The sequence below is a fragment of the Thermobia domestica genome, chromosome 7, assembly GCF_964235325.1.
Source record: "Thermobia domestica chromosome 7, izTheDome1.hap1.1, whole genome shotgun sequence".
In the NCBI taxonomy this organism is placed as follows: Eukaryota; Metazoa; Arthropoda; class Insecta; order Zygentoma; family Lepismatidae; genus Thermobia; species Thermobia domestica.
The window spans coordinates 6,949,640-6,967,224 of NC_137460.1; the positions used below are offsets into that span (position 1 = coordinate 6,949,640).

At 37.4% G+C, this 17,585-nt stretch overlaps 1 protein-coding gene across 1 annotated transcript in view; it reads left to right on the plus strand.

The window, feature by feature from the left end:
* Window positions 1-17,585, plus strand: part of LOC145688824 (uncharacterized) — a 176,202-nt gene that overhangs the window by 136,989 nt on the left and 21,628 nt on the right. Inside the window, exon 2 of the mRNA XM_081762995.1 lies at window positions 2,696-2,845. Within this exon, the coding sequence (XP_081619121.1) occupies window positions 2,696-2,845 (150 nt within the window). The remainder of the gene's footprint in view (window positions 1-2,695; window positions 2,846-17,585) is intronic.

The window sequence follows — 17,585 nt, forward strand, 5'->3', positions numbered from 1 at the left end:
TCTCTCTCTACTGAACTGCAGATGGCAACCTTGAATGAATTTCATAAAGCGTTGTCATTTTGTCGCTACTACCTAGTGTTGCCAATGCCAACTAAAAATATTGTGTCAATCACAGAAGGGAGAGGAAGAAGCAAAACAGTTCACTGCCAGGAGTGTTTCAACACACACACACACACACACACACACATATATATATATATATATATATATATATATATATATATATATATATATATATATATATATATATATATATATATATATATATATATATATATATATACTCAATCCTGAGAACAGAAAACGAAAAATAACTTCTTAAGTCCTCAGATCTTTATTATTATTATTTAAATAGTCTTTAAGCAGTACACATTTACATTTTGCATAATGCTCTAGCGCAGTTATTTGCATCTGAATATTCCGTGGTGTCACAGTACCCTGCAATCATTCTCAGCAAACCACACGGAGATGAGAAGGTAAAATGGGCTGAAAAAGACCAAGGCTGACAAAGAAGTTAGCTTAGTCCGTGGTTTTAGCAGACATACAATTCGTGAATCAATCACTATGCGTACACTGCCAACACTTCTACGTCCTAGGTTCGCCAGTTGGAACTGACTGCTGTACTGATTCTTTTTATATTGGAATATCTCGTCGTATTTACAAACAATGTCATGTGTTTCAGCCAAGAATCACTAAGAAGCCGACAGATACCGTTTCCGAAGAAATACGAAGGACACGAAGAATCACGAAGATACCCCTACAACTCCACCACAGGCTCGCCTCTAAAATCGGCTATAAAAGAGCACGTCAGGAGGCAGAAGACTTCAGTTCCAGCTGATCACTTCCTACCTTTCTCTCCAAGCTGCTCTGGGCGGGAGAGACTCCCCAACCTTTTCTATCCCCGCGCTGCACTGGGCAGGAGATATTACCCGCCTATGCGCTGCTATGGCCAAGAGGTTCATTTCCAACCTCTACGCTGCTACGGGCAAGAAGTTCCTTTCCAAACTCCGCACTGCTCTGCGAAGGAGATTCCTAACCACCAACGATGGTCTGGGCAGCAGGCCGAAGCTTACAGAGAAAGAATTATTAAAATATATCTACTTATTTGTAGTACAGTGTACGTAAACTTGTATAGAAACTTTCATAATAAAAGGGTAGAAAAGAAAACCGCTCGCTCTACCGCTTATCTACCATACATTATATAAAGGTAGCCAAGAAAGTTCTGTCGCTTTTTGTGGAAGTCTGTGTTCCATTGAACCTCGCACAGTGAGTTGAATGCGAGTGGAAGTAAGGCGAAGGTCAGTTGTTGGTGTAACTTGCGTAAAGACAAAGTGAACATGAGACATCTACAGAGCGTCATAAGGACGTGTATGCTGTACGAGTTCAAACTGGAGTCAAACGTCGCTGAGCGGAGTGGAAGATATGACAGGCCTTTGGTGAGGGTGTCGTGCCTACGCGGACAATGCAGCGGTGGTTTAACAAGTTTAAGGACGGTGACAAAACACTCGAAGACGCACCACGTGCCGAAAAACCAACACATGTACAAAATGAAGATCTTCAGGCAGCAACTGAGGCGAACAATGGCCAGACATGTGAGGTGAAAAACTAGAACTACAATTCAGTGTGAGTGGAGGAACCATTCGGCAGCACCACCATCAACTTGGGAAGCAGTACAAGTTGGGTCGATGGTTCCCACATGATTTGACTCCGGGCTAGAAGGCAACACAAGTAGACACCTGTGTTTCTTTGCTGCCTCGTCTGAGGAAGGAGTCATTTCTGGACAGGGTGTTGACGTATGATGAGAAGCGGGTTTTGTACGAAGCTTCACGGCGCCATCATCATTGATTAACATCCATGAACCGGTTCCAAAACAGCCGAAGCCAGCACTGCACCAGAAGAAGGTCCTCCTGTGTGTTTGATGGACTACTTGCGGCATCATGCAACGGGAAATGCTACCAGCTGGTCATACCATCAACGCAACTGTCTACTGTCAGCGGTTGAACTGTGTTCAAGAAAAACTCAAAACTCTGGAGCCAGCACTTCTGAACCGCAAATTAGTCCTCCTGTCACAGGACAACGCTAAGCCCCACTGGCTAAGATGACCTGGGACACCACTCTGCGCCTTGCATGGGAAACACTATTGCATTTACTATACTCCCCGGACATTGCACCATCCGATTATCACCTGTTTCCTTCCGCGGACAATCACCTTAGAGGACGCCAATCCAAATCCCTAGTAGAAGTGCAAAATGCACTTGATACCTTCTTCGCTTCACGGCCCACCAAGGTCTACCGCAATGGAATCCATGGCCTTTCAGAACGTTGACAGAAGGTTGTCGATGCTGATGGGGACTATTTTTAATATTCCAGATACGTCTTAGGTGACGTATTGATGTTCGAAGGTGGTGGGTGAAAAAGCGAGAGAACTTATTTCGTTAGAAGTATTATTATAGCATTTCGCTAGTAAAACAGTTTAATTCATTTCCGTTTACCTGGGTCTCGGAAAAAATCTATGAATTGTGCTCTAGTGACTAAAGAATATAAGGTGGAGGTAACCTATGTATTTTTTTCGAGACTATGTAGTCTGCTTAAATATTAAACATTAAAAAAATCATTTTAGTGAAATTCGGAGTATGTATATAAATTTTTGCATTGTGAAAGATAAAGTATTTATTTTTTCTCTCTTTCTTTTCAGCTTATGTCTAACCGGCCTCTAACAATAGTGTCGAGAAGCAACGAATGTGTGACTGATTGGCATGACAGTGAGTTTATCACCGAGTGCCTCAATTGGCACAACATCTATCGCCAACGACATGGAGCACCGCCTTTAACAATGTCGCCACAGGTAAATTGACAAATTTAATACTAACATCAGGCAAAGCCGCAGAACTATGTTGGCGTTTAATTCTTTCTTTCTGTTATGGAAAGACCAATTCAGGCTCTCTTTCAAATTCCGTTGGTAAAATTTAAATTGTAAAACTTTGCACTTATTTGGTCATATTTATGGAGAGTTTGTGTGCTCAATTTCACGCCTCCAACTTCTGTGACTCTTGTATTAGGCTACAACACAAGCCGAAACTATTCTTTACATTCCTTGTGAGTCACCATGCAGAGTTGCCAACCTAAGAGAATAAAATTATTGATTTTCGTCTTTATGATATATTCATTATGCAAGTAATAATTGTAAAAACAAGCAAGGGCGCCCATGTTGTGGTTTCCAAGGGGGGGCAAGTATAAGCGGTATTTCAAATGGAGTCTCAAATTTTGCGGTAACTATTCTAAAATCTTTCGATCTTCCGAAGCACAATTTCCTCTAAAGGAGGGTCGAGCGCCCCACCTTGCCCCCCTGATGGGCGCCCTTGGAAACAAGTATAATGCTACTAATAATAGCAATAAGTAATCAGTGTTCATGGTTTAAGGGAAATTTCCCTATACTACTGAAATTTCATAGGTAAATTTTGGGAAAAGGGAAAAAGGGGATTATTTGATAAAACGTGGAAATTTAGGGAAATTCTCACGCTGAGTGACTGACCAATGTAAATGCTTGATTTTTTCTTTATTCTTTATAAATAAGCCAATACAATAGTAACAGTTTGTATGTTTGTATGTGTGTGTGTGTGTGTGTGTGTGTGTGTGTGTGCAGGGCCGTGCCGTGGAAAATCAGCGCCCGGGGCGAGAGTATACGATACGCCCCCATACATATATTCCAAGCAATTTTTCCTATCTTTTTTTTCTTTTTTCTCCCGAATTTTTCGGCCCCTTACTTCGGCGCCCGGGACCGTCGCCCCGATCGCCTCCCCCCACGGCACAGCCCTGTATCATTTTAATCTTGAAAAATTTCACTGAATGAAAATTGTCACTCTTCCTTGTTAGCTTGAAGGTAGTTGAAAGCAAAACCCATGGCATCTGAAACAACATTATTTTTTGGACGACCACGTTTCATTCCAGAAGAAATCTTGTAGAACTTTTTCATTCGTGAAGAATGGTATCTGGCTTCATCATGAACATTTACAATCCTAATACTAACTTCTTTGCTCCAGTCGTAATTTCTTCTGTCGGTTGCTTCCATAATAGCATCTTTAACTTGAATGGTTTCGACGCGATGTACACACTCACGCTCGCTCACAAGTTTTTTACTCCGTCTCTTTAAAAATTCATCTGATGTACACTCATGTCCAAAATTATTGTCGCATATCTATAAATATGTTGTTGTAGGAATATAATTTGATAACGAATTCGCCCAGTATTTCTTACAATGTTAGTATGTATACAATCGGCAAAGATATATATGTGGCAAATTTCATGTCAAAAGAGCAGTAAATACGAACAATAAAACGAAAATAAAACTTTCTTGTCCACTTAGCAACATTTTGTTTTACTCATTCTAATTTTCGTATTTATAATTCTTTTCCTATGAAATTTACCACAAATATACATTTCCCGATTATACACATAGTATCAGTACTAAAAGTATCCTGCATAAGAATTATCAAATTATATTCTTACAAGAAGACAGTTATAGACATGCGACAATAATTTTGGACATGAGTGTACAATGTCTACAAAATAGACAGGCTTCTTGAAAATTAAATCTTAGTACTTCTGAACTAAGGGTTATCTGCGTAGGTGATAAAGTACGTTGTGATAGCAACGCTTTGCTACCTTTTGTTTTTGTGAAAACTTTTTTTACATTTTTCATGAAGTGTTAACACTTGTCAGTCTGTTAAGTTGACATTCGTTTCCATTTTTCACTTTAATACTGCAGTTTACTAATGTTGTCAGTCCCTTTTCTCTTATTATACATGTTACACCATCACCGAGAAGTTTCTCCAGATAAAATATTTTTCAGCTGACATCTTGAACATAGATGATGTAATAGACCTGATTAATTATCCTTAGTCACACCTGCAATGAATGAAAAATATATTAATTTATATTTTATATAGGAAAAATCATTAAAACAAAATAGTATCAGAAAATTTTCGTTAAGGTTCTGCTAAAAAGCGATGCTGAAAGAAAAATGCGTAATTTGCCACGCCTATAACATCTAAACGGTGCATCCTAGAGAAAAAATGAAGAGATCATTTCTTGTAGAGAATTTAATGTAGATTGTTTTTTGTAATAACATGTTTTGCTCTAAAATGCTTCCCATGCGAGATATTTACAAAAAAAAAACTAATTTTTGGCGCCATTTTTCTAAGATGGCGGCCAAATCCGGGGTGGTAGAGTGGTGCAAAATTAGTATGTTGTTACGGACACTTATATAAAGAAAATAAAATTTGTTCCAGCTTTCCACCATTTTTTTCCTTATTCGACCCTTCATTGACTGGCCTAAGACGGACATAGTCGTTTCATAAAGTCTGCCGCCCATTGGAAGCAGGATAGCCTACTCAAGCCGAGAAGCAGGAAATTGTAAACAATGGAATCAAGCCTTGTGCCGCACATTCAAGCCAGATCATGCGTAATATAGAAAAGGCCTCTCCCTGGAGTGAAACAGTTTTCTGTCGCTCTGTCTGAGCAAACTAGAAATAAGGGCAAATAAACATCGAATGAATTTCTTAAAGGTGCAGAATACAACTTGTTGTTTGAAGTAAAACAGCTGGCGAGTTGGGGACACAGTAGTCCATTGATAAACGTCTATTCTATAGTCGAGCTAGTTGAGACGTTAAGTTGATGATCGTCAGTTCAAAACCCATTGGTGGTTCTAGTTACTCTGATGAGAATGGACAATCTTAAGTGTAAACAGTGTTTGTGTGCTCGGGTTCAAGTCTGGTAGACATGAAAAATATACCAGACAGAAAATAAGAGTCGAAAACACATTTTTTTCCCCAAAAAAGAAAGTTGTAGAACGCTCATGTGAAGCAAGTTCGAACCATATCGTATTGGTAGGTTTTTTCCCGTTTCCCTCAACATTATCAATCCCCCCTCCTTTTTTAAAAAGTGCATTTTCATTCCCATCCGAAGATGAAAGTTAAATCTTTTCTGGGGCTTTATTTATGAATTCATAAATTCTTTTATAATTTCAAACTTTTATTAATCATCTGTCCACGTTAGCTTAAAGGGCACAACTGTGTGATGTAAAGCTACAATTTTTATTTCATTTTTCGTTGAGAAAAGCTAATACGTGAACGTAAGCTACCTCCAAGGATCTTATTAAATACAAGATTAGTTACTTTCTTACAGATCTCCACTACAGGCCGGTAGCCAGCCCAAAAATGTAGGGGGGGGCCGGCTGAAGTTAGAGGGGCCCGATCCAACCATACTATAGTTTATCGTCGTATTATAGTTCATTTCAAGCCTACCGTAAAAATTTTAGGGGGGGGGCAGCGAAAATTTAGGCCCCCCCTAGACCCCCCTGGATACGGGCCTGCTCCACTAGCGTCTTCTAGTTCGAACGATTTAAAAATAATAGGTAAAAATAAAGCTCAGTAATAACACTTTAGTATCAATTTAATAATGAAATAAGAACAGATAGATAGTGTTGTAGTATGTTTTATTAAAGACTTTCTGATCACAAGAAAACAGAAATAATTTGGTCATAATTCAATCAGCGGATATTACCATGCTTAGATCTTTTGCTACTAGATGTCTCAGCATGTCATTACAATGTCATTCATTAATTGTAAATATATAATAAATATAGTATTTCCTACTTCTAAACTCTCTTACATCAAAGTATATAAATGTCCAAGGTCATACTCTTCAAAGTAGATTTTATATCTAAGGATCATCCTTTCCATATAAATGTTAATTTATTTTCCTCACTGTTAAGGTGTAATTATTGCATATGTATTGAACACATGTCAGCCTAATTTGAATACTGAAGAATGATTACTTGCCTCAGTTCAGAATCAAATTCTGTGTTGATCGATGCGTGCATCAAAGCTATTACATATGGAAATGCACATTGACAATTACATCATATAATCAGTGGCACACGCAAAGAGTTTTCATGATTTAACCCCTATTAATTTGATTTCGATTTCAACAGAGAGGCTATATTAAACGTGGAGCTTAATGTAAGATCCCAAGCACATGTGCTCCTGCTGGGAATCGAACTCAGGTCTTAACAAAGGAAGTACTTACGCTACCTGCTTAGCCACAATGGAGCTTACTTAACCACCTCGTTGAGCAAGATATGTAAAATTAAATATTTACGATATTAATATGTATAGAAACATTTGAAAATATTGGAAGTTTGAATCCCCCGTGATAAACTTCTGTAGTACGATACATATATAAAACTCCATTAATTCTCACTACTTATATGTCCACAATTCATTTCATTATTCCGTATTACTTTAGCATATCTACATATTCATTAAACTAACTTAACCTACGCAGGTTATATATAATAAGAACCATGGTATATGCGATATACCTACACAGCATGTTCATAAAGTCCGTTGGCACCCCGTGCATCTTCAAAACGACTGCAAATATGAGAAAACGCAAAAACACGTACGTCATTATTGTGAGGGGCTTGAATTTTGGGCTATAAAAGATCCATCCCAGACACCCCCATATAGGGGCAGGAGAGGTCAACTTGAAAATTTCAAATGGCAAAAGGGAGTCGAGTAATATGTCGTTGGAAAGCTGTTCACAAGAGAAATATTTTGCCGAAAGTTTCAAGTCCCTATGTTGACCCCATCCAAAATGACGAGGGTTCATATTTCGTGCCCATGAAGTCCGTTGCCACCCTGTGTATGTGCGGCACGACTGTGAATATGAGAAAACGCAAAAACACGTCTGTCATTGTTTTAAAGGGTTGCAATTGTGTGTTGTAAAAGTTCCATCCCAGACCCCTCCCTCAAATACGGGTACGGGGTAAACTTGAACATTCAAATAGGAAAGGAGGTCGAATAATTTGAACAGGCTCATCTTAAGACCTTTTGGTGTAAGTTCTAAATTTGCTAGGTTGCCGACATCTAATTTGGCGTTGAAATCAAATTTCAGAATGAAGGCCTTTGATGACTTTTAGATATCTATGGCTTGTGAACGTGGCCCTTATACACGTTTGTGATTTGTAGGCAGGGTGTAGGTACCGCAAATACGTTTTTAAAACGAGAAAATGATGAGTTATTGTGTGGAGACTTTGTTTCTGTGCATGTTGCCCTTAGTTTGGGTAACGGGAGCCCATTTTGCTGTTATACTGTACTGCCATGAGAGTAAGGTTTTACGAAACTGTTAGCTATGTCAAAAGTGGGAATAAAGAGTTGTGAAAATATCGACATCAGAAAAAGGGTTCAGTACTACCAGAGTGTAGAGAAGTTTACACCCGTACCCCTGTTTGGGAGTCTGGGGTGGAACTTTTATAGCACACAATTGCACCCCTTAAAGTAACGAGAGATGTGTTTTTGTGTTTTCTCACATTCGCAGTCGTTTCGAAGATACAGGAGATGGCAACGGATTTTATAGACACGAAATGTAAACCCCCGCCATTTTGGATGGGGTCAACATAGCGACTTGAAACTTTCGGCAAAATATTTCTCTTGTTAAGACCTTTCTAACGATATATTACTCGATCCCCTTTCCCATTTGAAATTTTCAAGTTGATCCTACGTACCGCTATATTGGAGTGCTCAAAATTCAAGCCTGTCACAATAATGACGAACGTGTTTTTGCGTTTTCTCATATTCGCCTGTCGTTTCGCAGATATACGGAGTGGCAACGAACTTTATGGACACCCTGTATATAGTTTTCATTGAATCTCAACTCAATTTGAAAGCGAAAGTTGAAAAGTAATCGCATGTTTTAAATAGTGACAAATAGCTTTAAGAGCATGAATACTAATTACCGATTATGGTAAAATTGTACAATATCAGTAGTTTTAACGAAATGAAAGTGTCGTGCCAACATTATAATGATACATTGATTCTTACGTTGGTATCAGGATCAACCAAGTATGCCTACATATTTTTTTAACAATGGAGGGGGACAAAAACCTACAAAAGCACAGTCGCATATACACTTGTACCTTGATGCACACGTTTATATAAAACATTTTTTATTTACACATATTACATAACCTTATTAATTGTAGTAAATTACTACAGTATACTATTTAAGATATATATTCTATAGTGTGTGAGTAAGCATATTTAATATATTTTAACATTATTTCGAAGAACTTGAACCACCTTTGAAAATCCAAAGCGAGGAAGTTGCTCCCTTGTGTCACCGTGATGGCGGACATAAGACCAATTAAGATCCTGACATGCTAAAAATAATACAAAAATTTACCATTTTCTTTTGCTTGTTTTTCATAAGTGAAAGGAAATAATGCAATATAACTTACCACAATCATAAATAATGTTATTCTATGCAGAAAATATTAATCTGAAGAATTTTCAGTGTTGCCAGAATAACATTTTCCCCAAAATATAATTTAAGGCAGCGACTAGAGGAGCGAACACAACTGTATTTGATTACGTGATTTGAAATACTTTTTAAATACTAGCTCCATTTAGTTTGTAAGAAACCAAATAGCTTTCATATACAGTTATTAAAATTAAATAATAATGTCAGGGTGCGAATTGGCGGGGGGGATGCCAGGGATTTCCTCCCCTGACAAAAATCTTTCCCACCCTGGAGAAGAAAAATTTTATCCCTGGCAGGGATAACTTTTCCCCCTCTGGAGTATTTTTAAATGGACATAAAGATAAGATAGAAAAAGGGAACAATTCTTACTTTGCGTAGCTAACCTAAATATTACTTGAGTGAAAATTTATGAAAATTTATATATATATATATATATATATATATATATATATATATATATATATATATATATATATATATGTGTGTGTGTGTGTGTGTGTGTGTGTGTGTGTGTGTGTGTGTGTGTGTGTGTGTGTGGAGGACTGGGTGCGCATATGGGTGAAATTCATCCCCCCCCTGGGAAAAATTTTCAATTCGCACACTGAATAATGTTATATAAAAAGTAGTTCACAGGGTACCAAGCCAACATGATACGTTATCAAATACAGTTGTGTTCGCTCCTCGCATATTTTCGAAATACACTGAACTCTAGCCAGAAGGCATTGTGAACGGGGTTACGCTTGGCAACAATGTAGGAAAAATGAATGACGTTTATATCGCGATCACGAGTCATGACCTACATATACCACAAAGTAAACGCCAGCTGGTGTCGGTCCTGGTAGCCGAGTGGGTACTCTGGTTAGTTGGTACCACATTGTTATATGTTCATCATTCCATGCCGTGGAATGATGAATGCTTATATTTCGACTTTCTACAACGGGAACGCCGCAAATATTTTTCAGTCGATCTCGAAAGACAATCTTTCAGTGGTTTTTTGCAAGCAGCTCTGTTCCACCTGTCGGGAAAGACCGGGAGGCCATGAATTGTGGTTGTGGACATTTTCCTTGTTATGCATAACCATTATCATCGTACAGCGGAGTAAGTTTGCTCAGATCCACATCTTGGACTCTCTTCCCAGTGGTCGGTCCTAGATTACGCCTATATTGTCTCCATGTAATTTTGCTATGTAATATTAGTGACAGAGTACAATAAATATTCAGTGGGTTAGTGCAACATACTAGTGAGAAAAATCGTTGTTGGCGTGGATTCAAGTCCTGCTTTAGGAAAGTTTTTTTTACTACTTTAAAAATTTTTTTATAATACTTCTTTCGTTAAAATAAGATTAAAATAATATTGAAAAAGTGATTTAACGATTATTTTTTAAAATTTTCATTAAACTTCTTTCCTTAAAATAAGTTTGCCCTTGTACTTATACAGATCCATAGTAAAAGTAGTAGTAGTAGTAGTAATAATAATAGTAGTAGTAATAATAATAATAATAATAATAATAATAATAATAATAATAATAATAATAATAGTAGTAGGAACTGGTTAGAATGCAATTGAGCATTCGTTTCCGTGCGATGTTGCCAAACCTAATGCCTTCTGGCTAGGGCTGAGTGTATTTCGAAAATATGCATACGTAATCAAATGCAGTTGAGTTCATCCCTCTAGTTGCTGCTTTAACTTAGATTTTGAGGGAATTGTTACTCTAGCAACACTGTAATTTCTATGAATGGCAACACTCAAAATTCTTCAGATTCATATTTTCTATTGTAGAATTACATTGTCTATGATTGTGGGAAGTTGCATTTCATTATCTCCTTTCACTTATGAAAAACTAGCAAAAGAAACACTGTAAATTTTGTATTACTTTTAATGTCATGCTCTTAAGCTCAAACCTCTACATGCAGTTTTTGTTAACCAACTGTGCAATACGAAACGAACAGATGGTATAGTGTACTTTAAGTTGTGTGCTTGTGCCATGTATTAAGTTGATGCTATTTTCAAGTTTTATCAATGTTCAAACCAAAGTGACCTATAAACTTAGGAAGAGTCTGCTGTTTTTCGTTTTTCTCTTTCTTTCTTTTCTTTTCTTTTTAGTGTGTAAACAAATTATATTGTTTGCAAGAAGAATAAACTTTCGACTATACGATTCACAATCATCTGACTTAATTCCAAAAAACAAATAAATTTCCGTAATAAATTGAAAATATTTTTTGAACGATCTGCTCTACTTTTAATCCTTTCATAAAAACGTCTTTGCCAAAGGAGAAGCAATCCTCTATCAAAGGACTTTTTTCAAACACTAAAACATAAAACTTTTTTTTTTTAAACTTTTTTTCATCTTAGACATATTTTTACATTTGTGTAATCTATATTGTAAAATTGAAAGTGACTATATTTGTGACTCTTAATCTCTTGAACCGCCCAAAGGATCTCGATCAAATTTTTCACGTAGATGCGGTTCTGGCCTGGGAGTGGTTTTAGCTATTCACTTTGACGGTAGAACATAAGGGAGGAGGAAGAGAGGGAGAGAAAAAATAAAAAATAAAAACTTAATAACTTTTGAAACACCAGACCCATCTCGGTCAAATTTTCAACATAGATGAGGTTCGAGACTGGAAAGATTTTAGAATTTCACCTTGATGGTAGAACCTAGGGGAGGGGGATATATATATATATATATATATATATATATATATATATATATATATATATATATATATATATATATATATTTGGTCTAGGAATTAATTCGTGCGGTTGGTACGCACACATTGAAGCTGTAGTACAAACACAAAATACATAAATACCTTAAGAAAAATATTGTCCATCGCTAGCCACCACTTTCGCCCATCTGTCAGGCAATGTTCGGATTCCGTGGCGAAAGAAGTTCTCATCCTTGGAAGCGATCCAGTCAGAGACCCATGTTTCGATATCTTCTGAAGAAGTAAACCGCTGTCCAATCAAATCGTTGTTCATGCAATCGAACAAGTAGTAGTCCGAAGGAGCAACGTCTGGTGAATACGGCGGGTGGGGTAAAACTTCCCATCCGACATTTTCTAAATAGGTTTTGACCGGTTTGCTACATGTGGGCGAGCGTTATCATGTTGAACAATAAGTTTATCATGTCTGTTCTCCCATTCTGGTTGTGTTCTGGCCAGAGCTTGCTTCAAACGCATTAATTGTCGTCGATAACGTTCTGCATTCATAGTTTCACCCGGTTGCAGCAGCTCATAGTACACCACACCTTTCATATCCCACCATATGCACAGCATAACCTTTGCACAGTGAATATCTCGTTTTGGTTGTGATGGACCTGGGTCACCTGGTTTCACCCAGGCCTTTTTTCGTTTAGGGTTCTCGCAATGGATCCACTTCTCATCACCCGTAATAATTCGATGCAGAAACCCCTTTCTGCTCTGTCGTTGAAGCAGCAATTCGCAAATGGTTTTTCGTCTTTCAACGTCTCTGTCTTTCAATTCATATGTGACATCTTTTGAATCATTCCCATGGCTTTCAAGCGTTTGGAGACTGTTGTTTGATCAACGCCTAATGCTGCTGCAAGTTGTTCCTGCGTTTGACACGAATCCTGCTCAAGCAATGCTATCAATTCTTCGTCTTGAAATGTTTTTGGCTGTCCAGCTCGCTCTTGCCATGCCAAGCCGAAATCACCACTTCTAAACCGTGCAAACCACTTCTGACACGTTCGCTCAGCTAGAGCATGGTCACCATACACTTCCACCAAAATACGATGACTTTCAGTCGCACTTTTCTGCATGTTAAAGTAATGCAGCAGGACACCCCGCAAAAAACACTTTATCAGGCACAAATTGCGCCATGTTCACTTACTACAAACTGGTGTTGTTGACGCTTTAATCCACTGCCCTATACTACGAACGATACGCGATGACAGGGGTTTGCAACACATGTGTGGATACACGGAACTGTGGGACGCTCTGTTCGTTGCGCCATCTCTTGTCCACCCGCACGAATTAATTCCTAGACCAAATATATATATATATATATATATTAGGGTGTCCCTTATTTTGGGTAATTTCGTGTTGCGACGCACACACCCCAAATGTATTCTATGTAGGGATGCGCTCGAGTCGAGACATGTCTCGAATCTCGACTCGACTCGACTCGAATTCGAGTCGAGATTCGAGTCGAGACACACGTTTAAAATTCGAGACGAGTCGAGACAAACGTATTTCTCGACTCGATTTTTCGAGTCGAGTCGAGACTGCTCGTGAAAATCTCGACTCGACTCGAATGTCTCGAAAATCTTCCTATAATTTTTAATATTATTTTGAAGAAAGTATTCACTCAGAAACAGCCTTGAAACCAACTGCAGCATTTATTACTTTAGGAAATTATAGAACGCATTATTATTATTATTATTATTATTATTATTATTATTATTATTATTATTATTATTATTATTATTATTATTATTATTATTATTATTATTAGGTATTCTGCCTTTCGGCAGGTCCTGGGACTAATAAGGATTTTTTTTTAACTCAATTTTAGATTTTGAACTGGAAATGTTTCTTCCACTTTTCTCGATCGTGAGCTTTCTCTTTTAACTCTCAATATTTTCTCCTATCTTTCAAATCTTGGATCAGCTGTATTCTTCTTCTTCCTATTCCTCGCTTCCTTTCCATCTTTCCTTCTATGGCGGTGTTAAGAAGACAATTTCTTCGCAAGATGTGTCCAATCCAATTGGCCTTTCTAGGAAGAATGGTGGCTAGAAGTGTCCTTTTCTCTCCTATCCGTTTTAAAACGTCTCCGTTTGTTGCTCTCTCTGTCTATTTTATCTTCTCCATCTTCCTCCAACACCACATTTCGAAGCTCTCCAAATATTTCTTCTCTGACTTCCGTAATGTCCATAATATATAATGTAACATTTGTTGTACATCACATATTATGATACGAGACTATTTTACATGGTATATTACAATAAATGGATGGATGCCAAGAACTAGTAGAGATAGGCACCTTTCACTTCTATAGATAGGTATTTTTTCAAAGGATTTTGTAAACACTAAATCATAAAACAATAAACTACATACAGTAGTTACGGTTTTGGTTCTCAACATAAAAGAAACTTGGATTGTCCATGAGATATTGAACTTCAACTTTCACTCCTGGAAAATTTCAATTTTGGAGTTAGGCCACTTGGCATCAAAGCAGTTCACTGTAAGAAAATACACTCCTTACTTTACTCTAGTAACATAATTGTTCAGGAGCCTGGGATTTCCATCCTCTCAAATGACAGCTGAGCGATTGCTTGATACATAGGAGTAATAGTGTATTAAGTTTTCGAGCTTTGGTGCGTCTCTGTATTTACACACTGATATAACTTTTAATATGAATTTATTTAGCTTTCTTTTGTTATTGACTTAACACCGACTTCTCTCTGTTACCATGGAGGTGTTCATTCGCTAGACATTGATTCTGCGCACTGCTGAAGGAGAAATGGGTTTAGTAATTTTTATTTTCCAAAATTCACGTCCGAAATGTATTTCACTTACTTACTAATCTTTTTGCAACGCTATTTGCTTTTCCTTTCTTTCTTTTCATGACAGTTCCATATAGTTTTGTTTGGTGCTGGGAGTATATTTTATATTCACCTAATTACGGGTTCATTTTGTAATCAGTTTTAAATTTACAGAAACTATTAAGTTCACAATCAAATCGCGCTAATTGTTTAATGCATTTCAATGGCTCTTGTTTTTATGCAGCTCATTAAGGAAAATCTATTTCATAATCGTAACATTCATTACTTTAAATACTAAGAAATTATAAAGGTAAAGATGACTCGACCTAGCCCCGGGGCCGCTGTGACTCAGTGGCACAGATTTCACCCTTGGTGTGTGAAGACTCTGATTCGATCCCAGCTGGTACCAAGTGGGCTTTGTGGCATAGAAACACCGTGTGCGTGGACTTTCTTGTGGTTCTTTAGTTCCCTTCCACTTACTTCATTCCACCATTTCATTCATTCTCAACATCACCGTTTTCTTTAGCTTACAAAAGACTGTTTACTTGCCCACTAGTTTTATTATTGTGAACTAAAACTCAAGTGCGCAGTTATCTTGGATATTTCTGTCCCTTTTTACTTTACAACTTGAGGTGGGATGAGGGTCAAGATAGATCTAGTGATATACCGCTGAAAGAAATGCTTCAATACAGTGTCGGAAGCATCACCCTTTCTCCCCTTCCCTTATTCGAATACAGTGAACCGACTCTTTTGCTGAAGAAAGATGCTAAGGGAAAATTGAACTATCTGTGTCTTAAAATTTTCTTTGAAGTGCAGTGTTTTCACATCGATATGAAAAGATAGCGAGCCAAATGTTTAACCATGGACTCCTGCTGCGAACTGACCGTGACTAAACACCTGATCTCGCTCTGCTCATTTTCTCTCGCACACGTGAAATGGGTTTGTTGTTTCCAAAACAAATGGAAAGACAGTTATCTGGTGCTTTTGGGTATTTTCCCCGCACACAGGCATTATCGTTATGTTTTAATGATCAGAAGAAATATCAAAACCATCCGATACACATGATACGAAAGAGCGAACAGAGGAAGGCAAATATTATAATAGACCAAATTTTCCGCGTGGTACCGCGTGGTACCGCGTGGTAACAATACTTCATATCATTTGGTGCACATCTCTATGAAGTTGTTTTACACATAAGTATAGATTACTTATTTTTTAAGTAGCTCCTTCGTGTCACAGCTGTGTTTAGTTTTGTTTCGTGCTAGGATGAAAGGGAGAAATGCAACATTTGCTTCTCGGTGAACTTATCAGGGGCGGATCCAGGGGGGGGCGATCGTGGCAATCGCCCCCCCCCCAGAAGAGGAAACTTTCTTATTTTGTATATATAAATAAAACCCATCCCAAAGTTTGGAGCCCTTAAAAGTAGCAGTATGACAACCCATCGCTTCCCCCTAGAAGTCGGTCCTGGATCCGCCCCTGGAACTTATATATATTATTAAGATGAGCGAAGCGAGGTTTAACAAAGAGTGGCTTTCGGATCTACAATTTAACGTGTAGTTGCAGTCCGTGTTGAGAAACGAACCAAATCTATGTAAGACCTGTTAACATTGAGCTCTTTTGTGGTAAAAGTGAACTTCAGAAACACACAAAAGACTTGAAACATCAAGCTAATGTAAAGGAATTGCAAAATGTACTGCATTTTTTCTGTGGCAAGGAACATGCGTGCACAGCAACACAAGAATCGTGTTAAGGCCAATATTTTTTCTTCTTGCCGAACTTAATATCCCCTTCCACACCATAATGTTTGTTAAAAGAAAGTACACCTAATATTTTTAAATTTTGTTTGTGATCTTATCATGTATAATTATATATAATGCCTTTCATACACCGAGAATGAATTCAACTGTACGTCATAGCACCTCTAAAGCGATATTTTTCAAACTTATTTATTGCTAGATATTGTAAATTTACTGTATCTATCTTATTGGGTGGGAAATTTTGCGTCTAATCGGAAAATTTCATAACTTCGGACAGGAATTTGCAGTTACGAAATTTGCATCATTGTCTTCTGAAAGGATGTCTAGGAAAAAAAAAATACTACTGGAAAATAACTGAAAACACAAGATGAATTTGATAGCCAAATTTACGTCATCTTGGTGCGTCATAATTTTTCTTTAAATACTTGTATTTAGTATTCGATTAGAGATTAGTATACGTTTTAGCATCGAGGCTATATGAGATGTGAACTTACAAATTAACTGGGATCAGAACCACAGGAGTTCCCACCGGAAATCAAAACTGGGTCTCCCGCAACAAAGACGCGTACGCTAACAATATGGACACAAGAGGGTTCAATATTTGGTACTGTGTACATAAAGTTGTGGAATTGCGCTTGTATAATGTTAGTAGTTCTACCTAGGTACTAACATAAATTTTCACAATACTCAGCTTAATAAAGTATCTTTAAAAAGAAAATGTCACTCTTTATGTTTCAGTTCCTGGTTCGACTGAAGGATGGTACAAATTCCAATGACCTTTTTTGGGATCCTACTTTATGCAGTAGATCCATCATAAACTGGGTGTTTGATACGGATATAAAACTAAAAACTTACAAATATAAATTTAAGTCACATTCAAATATCTTTAAACTAAAATTGAATGTATACATATGATGTGCCATTTACTAATTCATTTTTATCTTTGTGTAAGAGTCATGTTCTTTAATACAAGTACATGAATACAGTTAGCTCCTCTT